Source organism: Tursiops truncatus, chromosome 9, assembly GCF_011762595.2.
Source record: "Tursiops truncatus isolate mTurTru1 chromosome 9, mTurTru1.mat.Y, whole genome shotgun sequence".
Classification (NCBI taxonomy): domain Eukaryota; kingdom Metazoa; phylum Chordata; class Mammalia; order Artiodactyla; family Delphinidae; genus Tursiops; species Tursiops truncatus.
Window position 1 is genome coordinate 60,974,149 of NC_047042.1, and position 12,810 is coordinate 60,986,958.

A 12,810-nucleotide genomic window follows, 5' to 3' on the forward strand; every position below is an offset into this window, starting at 1 on the left:
CTGATGGACCCACGGAACCTAAAATTTCTTTTATAACCTTTTTCATAGTCATTCAAGTGGCCTATGAAATGAAATGAAAGCAATCCCAAACATGTACAGCATTGGAAATAAAAAAAATTGAGTCTATGTGCCCCAAATTGGAAATTAAATTATTAAAATGGGTCTCCTGTTCTGCTGGAAGTGAATCATAGTATAGCACGGACAGTATGTAGTGTAGTACTTCAACCTGAAAAAGAACTCCTATGGGCAACCTATTTCGAAGAGCTTGTTCTTTAGAACTGTCAAAAACTAGAGAGAACTTCGAGCTGACCATGGCATTTCTAAAATGTGTAATTGTGTGATAAGGGTTGTAGGAAGAATAAATCGATTTCTGGAATCCATTTCTGGGGAAGGGGGGCAATTTAATTTCAGAGAGCAAAGTGACTTACAAAATTGGAAAGTGTCATGGGGAACTCAAACACCTTGAATGAACTCCTCCCTGGCTCAATACCCTCAACAAAGCATCCCTGATCTGTTCCAAATGTAGACATCATCCACATGTGTCAAATGATGACGGACGAGACGTCCTTCTTTAAACATTAGAGACTCAATGCAAACTAAATCTTCTCTAGTTAACATTAACAAAACGAATTCAAAGCAAAGGCAAAAGCTTGTCCTAACAATGCTGCAGAGATACGTTTTTGCCATCTCTCATTCAAGACTGTCTGTTTCCACCCAGAATTTTCAGCATTTATAAAGATACCAAAACTACATCAAAGCAAAGCCTTTGGTTGTTAGAAACTGGTGTCCCTTTTGCTGCTTTGGTCACTGAATGACAGCCATCTTTACCTCTCCACAAATATCCCAGCTTGCACTGCGTGGACGATGCTCTTGAACCGCGGCTTCTCCTCGCTCCTTCTGAGTATCATCCCCATCTGCCGTGTAAAGGTGGAGGCCAGCCAGTCTCGGACCTCAGAAGGCACCGCATCTGACTGAATGTCACTGAGCTCATCCTCCGTATCCAGGAGTCTCCTGAACCCAAGAAACAGAACCAGGACACAGATTAGATCTGAATTTAGAGCTCTCTGTTCAAAGCAGCTGTTCCTACTCTCCACCCCACCTGCATACACAGGTGCAAAGAAACCAAAATAAATTGGCCACCAAAAAATCCAGCACCTTTTAGACAAGGCTTGTGAAAGCCCACCCTTTGTTTGTTTCAGGCTGGACAAAGGAACAAAGGAATCAGAGAAAGTCAAAGATACTTTATCTCAGGCTTCGTAGGTCTGAGACACATTGCACTCAGGAGCACCCAGTATCTTTATTCCTAGATGATTTGTGGAATTTGAATGGAATCTAAACCTTCCATTTTAAAATGCATTCACCAGGAGGTTTATTTCATAGATGTCCATGTGGCATTATTTTGTCTTAAAAATAATGGCAGTTAAAAACTATAGACAACAATACTGTATTATAAACTTCACACTTGCTGAGAGCCTAGATCTTAATAGTTCCCATCACAAAAAATAATAATTAGGTGTTAGTTAACGCTACAGTAGTAATCATATTGTAATATATAAATATATCAAGTCAACACACTGTACACCTTAAACTTATACAGTGTTACATGTCAATTACATCTCAATAAAAATAAATTTTAAAAAAGAAAAAGAAAGATTTTGCAAAGTATTATCCAAATCACATCAACCCAGTCCTCTGAAGTAACGAACCCAAATAATATCAACTGCTATTCTCTCTAGTTTGTTAGGACATTACAGAAACTTAAATGTCTAAATTTAAGCAAAATTTCCAAAACAATGCAGTTCTTTATTTGAGTACAGTGATTTAAGTCATCTGTCAGGTGTGCTCAGCAGATTTTTCAAATATGTTCATAGGTCATGCTAGAACAGAAGTAGTAATAAATTAAAATAAAACTTTGAATATTGTATTTTATACTTATACTAAGCACTACTAAAAATAGGCAGTAAAAACAGGTGTCAATGGAAAATTTTGTTTTGTTTTTTTTCTCTTTAGACCCATCAATTTAGAGGTAGGGGAGAAAAATGTAACATCTGGGAAAAAACTACGGTATCAAATTTCCTTAAATTAGGAACCAAGCATATCACCGAAAACCAAGCCACATGATTCTTAGATTACTGGGAAATCCTTTTGGATTGGAATTTGGCATAGCAAAGTAACACAACACAAATACTAACAGAGAAGCTTGTCTGAAGTAGAAAAAAGAAGAAAAGCCTTTCATGTTTACCATTTCCACATTTTTCTAAAGAAAAGCAATTTTGTTACTTTCAAATTCATTTTACAATAGTAACCGGAAGTGCTTTAGTATTTACGGATAATTCAAGTGGAGAGGGTCTGCTAAGTAAATCAATAACAAACCTAAGGATTAAGGGAGGAATACTGGGTGTTTAAGAGAACAAATGCTTCTCCATCCCTTCAGGAGCTTCCATTTACAGATAGATAACGTGAATTAAAACATGAACATAATTTTTAGGCTGAGATGAATAATATTCAATAATTCTAGTTGAACTTTACATTTGATTAAAAGTCTGGTAAGATTTTTTAAAATCACTTTTTTTCCTCTTACATTTTCTTACTTCACTGTCATAATGGGCATGTGAGAGGTAAGTTCTATTAGCTCCTTTTTATAAATGAGCATGTACAGAGGCTATGTGATATCCAGATCTACCCCATGTGTTTGTGAAAACTAAAGCTCCAAGACCAATCATTTGAATGCTACCTCCTACATGCCATGGTGGACATTTCAGAAAAGCCATATAACAGAAAATTTATATTACCACATCAACTTGTCATTTTAGCTTACCTGGTTTCATCAATGTATACGGATTCAAGCACTGTGGCTGCATATTCCAAATTCTTCTTAAGATCTACCACGGAAGCCTCCCCTCTTTCTAATTGTTTGACCAAAGACCGTAACCTGGGGGGAAAAGACATGATTCAATTAGAATAGAGGAAAAACAATTAGAGGAAACCAAAGATAATCCTACAATTAGAGGGCCACAGTTTACAGCCATTAAATATTTTTATTTATCCTAATATATCTGAAAGGAAAATATAAATCTAATGATGGAACTGACCAGTATTTCTCAAAGAAGCAAGTTATAAAATAAATACACACATTTTTCCCACTCTAAATCAAGAACAAAAATATTCTCATCTACCAGGCACTGACAGCCCCCAACACTTTCTAACTACCTTTTATCTTGCTAAGAGTTTCCTAAATTATCAGTGATTTTGCTTCTCTTCTGATTTTCGTATTTTTTGGTCCTAACTGTATGTAGTAAAGCATGACCAGCAACAACATCACCAAACACTGCTTGAGATCCTGCTATGTTGCAGGTACTTCGTTCAGCTGTGACCATAGAGAATAGCAGTCCCATGGCCCACACATGTTCCAAGACAGATGAGGAGACTTAGACCACCAAAATAACCACAGAGGGCTCCATAAGGAATACATGAAGGCAAACTTTTACTGGACAGGAAGAATTCCTCTAGGAGCAGATAAATACCCTAGTTTTGTTTTTTGTTTTTTTTAAGGAGGATGGATGACAAACCAAGGTACTGAGGACAAGACCTTTCCCACTGCTAGTCAAGAGTTCCAGACAGTAAAAGAGAAACAATAAAACATGCTCTCCTCTTATGTATATGAACACTATTCCCACAGAGAAGGACTCAGTACATATGAGAGCAATAAAATGCCAACAGATTATCAAAGACCAGCAACTGGGAACACTGTAAATACCACAGAGATATGGAGATTGGACAACTCTTCAGGCTCTTTGACAGCCAGCAAAGAACAGAAACTTTGACGACAACCTTCGGTTTGAATTGTACATCACATAGTATTAGCTCTGCAATCCCAGGCAATAGCTGAATGTCAGCTATAAAATGAAGAAGGAACCACCAAATTTCCTAGGTTGATATAAAGATTCAATCAAATTGATATTGATGTAGTCACATCAACCATGTGACCTACGATTGGTAATTTTTTTCAGCTTTACTGAATATAATTGATATATAACATTGTGTCCTTATACAACATGATGATCTGATACACATATATGTTGCAAAATGACTACCACATAAGGCTAGTTAATACAGCCAAAACCTCATAAATTTAATTTCTTTTCCTGGTGAGAACATTTAGGATTTACTATTCTAGCAACTTTCGTATATAATACTTAAAACCAATACTTGCTAACTATAACCACCAGGTTGTACATTAGATCCCCAGAATTCATTTATCTTACAACTGTAAATCTGTACTCTGAACAACTTCCCCCATTTCCCCGTTGTTTTTTCAAAAGGCATTTGTTATCATTATTGTCATTGTTGTTATTCAGTGACCTTGGTCATCAGAGGTAACCAGAGAGAAACATGCTATCAGGATACTTAAGATTATTATCAAGTCTCCATTTCCCAAGGGTGCTCCCACTTTCCTGACTTCAAAATATCCTCAGATTTGCATTTATAAGAGAGCACAGGTCAACATCTCTGCAAGGCATAAACTATTCCCCTCCAGGTCTACATGAAAATGATCAACAATAAGGAAAGAGGAAAAACTCAGGATCACCCTTAAAAAGTAGGCAAGAGGGTTAGCCATACAAAATAAATTCCCAGGAATTTCAGTGACGTAAAATACAGAGGAAATTAGACTGAGGGTAGTGGCTACCTGACTTGTGAACCTCCAACATGCAAAAGGAAAATATACAAAGGAAATCAGCAGAGGCCTCTGCAGGCTTGGAGGTGAGGGTTAGCCTGTGGATCCCATTAGCAGCACTAGGAAGTGTTCTGGTTTCAAAGGCAGTGCGAGACAGGGAGTTGGCATGGAAGGGTTTATCAAGTCCCTCACACACAGTGGACAGCCAGCCTGCCAAACAATGGGGAGACTGCAGAAGCAAGCCCTGAGAGTTGTTCCAAATAAGAAACGGAAGCTCTTTAGCAAAACACATTCCTGGCTAAGTCTGCCTCCAATTCTGACTCTCACCTCCAGAAGCCCAACTACCCCCAGCCTGTTTTGACTCTCCACTGGCAAGGAAAAATGAGGGTAAGTTTAAACTTCCTAAAAATGTTCTCCCTTGATCTGGGGCTTAAAGATTCTACCAGGAATTGACATGAATCCCTAATAGGACCCATCTCAGCTCTCAAAACCTGAGAGGAGAAGACAAAACATAAAAAATGATGACGGAAACTACAAGACTAACAGAAGTAAGAACCAGATGATTCTATCTTCCTACAAAAGGGAAATAAGAAATAAACAAACAGAAGCAGCTTTAATCAAATAAGTTTTCCTAGACTGAAGAAAAACCTTTATAAGCAGATGAAAAGGGATCAAATAAAACCAGAAAAAGAAATCCAACATATGCAGTTGTAATTTTTTATCTCCAAGAATTTTAAAAAAAGGCAAAAACTGTTGAGAAAAAAATATATTACTTACAAAGTAACAAAAATTCAAGCTGGCCATAGACTTCAACCATGCCAAATATCAAAAAGCAATTTAATAACAACACCAATTTTTGAAAATAATATGGTATAATTCAAGATATCTATATCTACCTATGTATACTAGGACTGCCATGTATATGTGAAGCCAACAAATACATTCTCAGTTGTGGACAAGCTCAAAATTTCATCATTAATATGCTTTTCCAGAAAATAAAAACAAAAACAAAAAAACTTTAAGGCCAACTGTGGGACAGTGATCTTTCAAGGAGGATAGATTCATGAATCTCCAATTAAAGTGACTCATGACCGGAGGAGCTTCAAGATGGCAGAAGAGTAAAAGGCGGAGATCACCTTCCTCCCCACAAATACATCAGAAATACATCTACATGTGGAACAGCTCCTACAGAACACCTACTGAACGCTGGCAGAAGACCTCAGACCTCCCAAAAGGCAAGAAACCCCCCACGTACCTGGGTACGGCAAAAGAAAAAAGAATAAACAGAGACCAAAGAATAGGGACGGGACCTGCACCAGTGGGAGGGAGCCGTGAAGGAGGAAAGGTTTGCACACACTAGGAAGGCCCTTCGTGGGCGGAGACTGCGGGTGGCGGAGGGGGGAAGCTTCGGAGCCGCGCCGCAGAGGAGAGCTCAGCCACAGGGGTGCAGAGGGGAAAGCGGAGAGATTCCCACACAGAGGATCAGGGCCGACCAGCACTCACCAGCCTGAGAGGCTTGTCTACTCACCCGCCGGGGCGGGCGGGGCTGGGAGCTGAGCCTCGGGCTCCGGTCGGCAGGGAGAGGACTGGGGTTGGCTGTGTGAACATAGCCTGAAGGGGCTAGTGCGCCACGGCTGGCCGCTAGGGATTCCGGGGAAAAGTCTGGAGCTGCCAAAGAGGCAAGAGACTTTTTCTTCCCTCTTTGTTTCCTGGTGCGCGAGGAGAGAGGGATTAAGAGCACCACTTAAAGGAGCTCCAGAGACGGGCGCAAGCCGCGGCTACCAGCGCGGACCCCAGAGACAGGCATGAGACGCTAAGGCTGCTCCTGCCGCCACCAAGAAGCCTGTGTGCGAGCACAGGTCACTCTCCGCACCTCCCTTCCGGGGAGCCTGTGCAGCCCGCCACTGCCAGGGTTCCGGGATCCAGGGACAACTTCCCCGGGAGAACGCACAGCGCGCCTTAGGCTGGTGCAAAGTCACGCCGGCCTCTGCCGTGCAGGCTCGCCTCGCATCCGTACCCCTCCCTTCCCCTGGCCTGAGTGAGCCAGAGCCCCCGAGTCAGCGGCTCCTTTAACCCCGTCCTGTCTGAGCGAAGAACAGACGCCCTCAGGCGACCTACACGCAGAAATAGGGCCAAATCCAAAGCTGAACCCCGGGAGCTGTGCGAACAAAGGAGAAAGGGAAATCTCTCCCAGCAGCCACAGAAGCAGCGGAATAAATCTCCACAGTCAACTTGATGTACCCTGCATGAGTGGAATACCTGAATAGACAACGAATCATCCCAAATTGAGGAGGTGGACTTTGGGAGCAACAATATATATATATTTTTTTCCCTACTTCTCTTTTTGTGAGTGTGTATGTGTATGCTTCTGTGTGTGATTTTGTCTGTATAGCTTTGCTTTTACCATTTGTCCTAGGGTTCTGTCTGTCCATTTTTTCTTTGATTACTTAAAAAAATTTTTTTCTTAATAATTATTTTTTATTTTAATAACTTTATTTTACTTTATTTTATTTTACCTTCTTCTTTCCTTCCTTCCTTCCTCTTTCTCTCTCTCTCTCTTTCTTTCTTTCTTCTCTCCCTTTTATTCTGAGCCATGTGGAGGACACGTTCTTAGTGCTCCAGCCAGGCATCAGGGCTGTGGCACTGAGGTGGGAGAGCCAAGTTCAGGACACCGGTCCACAAGAGACCTCCCAGCTCCACGTAATATCAAACGGTGAAAATCTCCCAGAGATCTCCACCTCAAGGCCAAGACCCAGCTCCACTCAACGACCAGCAAGCTATAGTGCAGGACACCCTGTGCCAAACAACTAGCAAGACAGGAACACAACCCCATCCATGAGCACAGAGGCTGCATAAAATCATAATAAGGCCACAGACACCGAAAAAACACCACCAGATGTAGACCTGCCCACCAGAAAGACAAGACCCAGCCTCATCCACCAGAACACAGGCACTACTCCCCTCCACCAGGAAGCCTACACAACCCACTGAACCAACCTTAGCCACTGGGGACAGACACCAAAAAAAACAGAAACTATGAACCTGCAGCCTGCGAAAATGAGACCCCAAACACAGTAAGTTAAGCAAAATGAGAAGACAGAGAAATACACAGCAGATGATGGAACAAGGCAAAAACCCAGCAGAGCTAACAAATGAAGAGGAAATAGCCTGCATACCTGAAAAAGAATTCAGAATAATGATGGTAAAGATATCCAAAATCTTGGAAATAGTATGGAGAAAATACAAAAAACGTTTAACAAGGACCTAGAAGAACTAAAGAGCAAACAAAAAGAGATGAACAACACAATAAATGAAATTAAAAATTCTCTAGAAGGGATCAATAGCAGAAAAACTGAGGTAGAAGAATGGATAAGTGACCTGGAAGATAAAATAGTGGAAATAACTACTGCAGAGCAGAATAAAGAAAAAAGAATGAAAAGAATTGAGGACAGCCTCAGAGACCTCTGGGACAACATCAAATACACCAACATTCGAATTATAGGGGTCCCAGAAGAAGAACAGAAAAAGAAAGGGACTGAGAAAATATTTGAAGAGATTGTAGTTGAAAACTTCCCTAATATGGGAAAGGAAATAGTTAATCAAGTCCAGGAAGCACAGAGAGTCCCATACAGGATAAAACCAAGGAGAAACACGCCAAGACACATATTAATCAAAATATCAAAAATTAAATACAAAGGAAAGAGTTAAAAGCAGCAAAGGAAAAACAACAAATAATATACAAGGGAATCCACATAAGGTTAACAGCTGATCTTTCAGCAGAAACTCTGCAAGCAAGAAGGGAGTGGCAGGACATATTTAAAGTGATGAAAGAGAAAAACCTACAACCAAGAATACTCCACCCAGCAAGGGTCTCATTCACATTCGACAGAGAAATTAAAACCTTTACAGACAAGCAAAAGTTAAGAGAATTCAGCACCACCAAACCAGCTTTACAACAAATGCTAAAGGAACTTCTCTAAGCAGGAAACACGTGAGAAGGAAAAGACCTACAATAATAAACCCAAAACAATTAAGAAAATGGTAATAGGAACATACATATTGATAACCTTAAACATAAATGGATTAAATGCTCCAACCAAAAGACATAGACTGGTTGAATGGATACAAAAACAAGACCCATATATATGCTGTCTACAAGAGACCCACTTCAGACACAGGGACACATAGAGACTGAAACTGAGGGGATGGAATAAGATATTCCACGCAAATGGAAATCAAAAGAAAGCTGGAGTAGCAATTCTCATAACAGATAAAATAGACTTTGAAACAAAGATTATTATAAGAGACAAATAAGGACACTACATAATGATCAAGGGATCAATCCAAAAAGAAGATATAACAACTGTAAATATTTATGCACCCAACATAGGAGCACCTCAATACATAAGGCAAATACTAACAGCCATAAAAGGGGAAATCGACAGTAACACAATCATAGTAGGGGACTGTAATGCCCCACTTTCACCAATGGACAGATCATCCAAAATGAAAATAAGTAAGGAAACACAAGCTTTAAATGATACATTAAACAAGATGGACTTAATTGATATTTATAGGACATTCCATCCAAAAACAACAGAATACACATTCTTCTCAAGTGCTCATGGAACATTCTCCAGGATAGATCATATCTTGGGTCACAAATCAAGCCTTAGTAAATTTAAGAAAATTGAAATCGTATCAAGGATCTTTTCTGACCACAATGCTATGAGACTAGATATCAATTACAGAAAAAAATCTGTAAGAAATACAAACACATGGAGGCTAAACAACACACTACTTAATAACCAAGAGATCACTGAAGAAATCAGAGAGGAAATCAAAAAATACCTACAACAAATGACAATGAAAACACAATGACCCAAAACCTATGGAATGCAGCAAAAGCAGTTCTAAAAGGGAAGATTATAGCTATACAAGCCTACCTTAAGAAACAAGAAACATCTCAAATAAATAACCTAAACTTACACCTAAAGCAATTAGAGAAAGAAGAACAAAAAAACCCCAAAGTTAGCAGAAGGAAAGAAATCATAAAGATCAGATCAGAAATAAATGAAAAAGAAATGAAGAGAACAATAGCAAAGATCAATAAAACTAAAAGCTGGTTCTTTGAGAAGATAAACAAAATTGATAAACCATTAGCCAGACTCATCAAGAAAAAAAGGGAGAAGACTCAAATCAATAGAATTAAAATGAAAAAGGAGAAGTAACAACTGACAGTGCAGAAATACAAAGGATCATGAGAGATTACTCCAAGGAACTCTACGCCAATAAAATGGACAACCTGGAAGAAATGGACAAATTCTTAGAAATGCACAACCTTCTGACACTGAACCAGGAAAAAATAGAAAATAGGAACAGACCAATCACAAGCACTGAAATTGAAACTGTGATTAAAAATCTTCCAACAAACAAAAGCCCAGGACCAGATGGCTTCACAGGTGAATTCTATCAAACATTTAGAGAAGAGCTAAAACCTATCCTTCTCAAACTCTTCCAAAATATACCAGAGGGAGGAACACTCCCATACTCATTCTACGAGGCCACCATCACCCTGAAACCAAAACCAGACAAAGATGTCACAAAGAAAGAAAACTACAGGCCAATATCACTGATGAACATAGATGCAAAAATCCTCAACAAAATACTAGCAAACAGAATCCAACAGCACATTAAAAGGATCATACACTATGATCAAGTGGGCTTTATCCCAGGAATGCAAGGATTCTTCAATATATGTAAATCAATCAACATGATACACCATATTAACAAACTGAAGGAGAAAAAACATATGATCATCTCAATAGATGCAGAAAAAGCTTTTGATAAAATTCAACACACATTTATGATAAAAACCCTCCAGAAAGTAGGCATAGAGTGAACTTTCCTCAACATAATAAAGGCCATTATGACAAACCCATAGCCAACATCGTCCTCAATGGTGAAAAACTGAAACCATTTCCACTAAGATCAGGAAAAAGACAAGGTTGCCCACTCTCACCACTATTATTCAACATAGTTTTGGAAGTTTTAGACACAGCAATCAGAGAAGAAAAGGAAATAAAAGGAATCCAAATCAGAAAAGAAGAAGTAAAGCTGTCACTGTTTGCAGATGACATGATAGTATACATAGAGAATCCTAAAGATGCTACCAGAAAACTACTAGAGCTAATCAATGAATTTGGTAAAGTAGCAGGATACAAAATTTATGCACAGAAATCTCTTGCACTCCTATACACTAATGATGAAAAATCTGAAAGTGAAATTAAGAAAACACTCCCATTTACCACTGCAACCAAAAGAATAAAATATCTAGGAATAAACCTACCTAAGGAGACAAAAGACCTGTATGCAGAAAATTATAAGACACTGATGAAAGACATTAAAGATGATACAAATAGATGGAGAGATATACCATGTTCTTGGATTTGAAGTATCAACATTGTGAAAATGCCTCTACTACCCAAAGCAATCTACAGATTCAATGCAATCCCTATCAAACTACCACTGGCATTTTTCATAGAACTAGAACAAAAAAGTTCACAATTTGTATGGAAAAACAAAAAGACCCCGAATAGCCAAAGCAATCTTGAGAATGAAAAATGGAGCTGGAGGAATCAGACTCCCTGACTTCAGACTATACTACAAGGCTACAGTAATCAACACAATATGGTACTGGCACAAAAACAGAAATATAGATCAATGGAACAGGATAGAAAGATCAGAGATAAACCCACACACCTATGGTCAGCTAATCTATGGCAAAGAGGGAAGGATATACAATGGAGAAAAGACAGCCTCTTCAATAAGTGGTGCTGGGAAAACTGGACAGCTACATGTAGAAAAATGAAATTAGAACGCTCCTTAACACCATATACAAAAATAAACTCAAAATGTATTAAAGACCTAAATGTAAGGCCAGACGCTATCAAACTCTTAGAGGAAAACATAGGCAGAACACTCTATGACATAAATCACAGCAAGATCCTTTTTGCCCCACCTCCTAGAGAAATGGAAATAAAAACAAAAATAAACAAATGGGAGCTAATGAAACTTAAATCTTTTGCACAGCAAAGGAAACCATAAACAAGACGAAAAGACAACCATCAGAATGGGAGAAAATATTTGCAAATGAAACAACTGACAAAGGATTAATCGCCAAAATATACAAGCAACTCATGCAGCTCAATATCCAAAAAACAAACAACCCAATCCAAAAGTGGGCAGAAGACCTAAATAGACATTTCTCCAAAGAAGATATACAGATTGCCAACAAACACATGAAAGAATGCTCAACATCATTAATCATTAGAGAAATGCAAATCAAAAGTACAATGAGATATCATCTCACACCAGTTAGAATGGCCATCATCAAAAAATCTACAAACAATAAATACTGGAGAGGGTGTGGGGAAAAGGGAAGCCTCTTGCACTGTTGGTGGGAATGTAAATTGATACAGCCACTATGGAGAACAGTGTGGATTTTCCTTAAAAACTAAAAATAGAACTACCATACGACCCAGCAATCCCACTACTGGGCATATACCCTGAGAAAACCGTAATTCAAAAAGAGTCATGTACCACAATGTTCATTGCAGCTCTATTTACAATAGCCAGGACATGGAAGCAACCTAAGTTTCCATCAACAGATGAATGGATAGAGAAGATGTGGCACATATATACAATGGAATGTTACTCAGCCATAAAGAGGAACGAAACTGAGTTATTTGTAGTGAGGTGGATGGACCTAGAGACTGTCAGACCGAGTGAAGTAAGTCAGAAAGAGAAAAACAAATACCGTATGTTAACACATATGTATGGAATCTAAAAAAAAAAAAAAAAAGAAAAGGAAAAAAAGATCAGAAGAACCTAGGGGCAAGATGGAATAAAGATGCAGAACTACTAGAGAATGGACTTGAGGATACAGGGAGGGGGAAGGGTAATCTGGGACAAAGTGAGAGAGTGGCATGGACATATATACACTACCAAACGTAAAATAGATAGCTAGTGGGAAGCAGCCGCATAGCACAGGGAGATCAGCTCGGTGCTTTGTGACCACCTAGAGGGGTGGGATAGGGAGGGTGGGAGGGAGATGCAAGAGGGAAGAGATATGG

General features: G+C 39.1%; 1 protein-coding gene across 4 annotated transcripts in view; it reads right to left on the reverse strand.

Annotated features, from left to right (window-relative positions):
• The window catches only part of PDE1C (phosphodiesterase 1C), a 600,432-nt gene that overhangs the window by 115,339 nt on the left and 472,283 nt on the right, over window positions 1–12,810 (reverse strand). For all 4 annotated transcript variants that reach the window (XM_073809804.1, XM_073809805.1, XM_073809806.1 and 1 more), the window contains 2 exons: window positions 2,819–2,932; window positions 829–1,011 (listed from right to left, as the gene is read on the reverse strand). In XM_073809804.1, coding sequence (XP_073665905.1) covers window positions 829–1,011; window positions 2,819–2,932 — 297 coding nt within the window. The remainder of the gene's footprint in view (window positions 1–828; window positions 1,012–2,818; window positions 2,933–12,810) is intronic.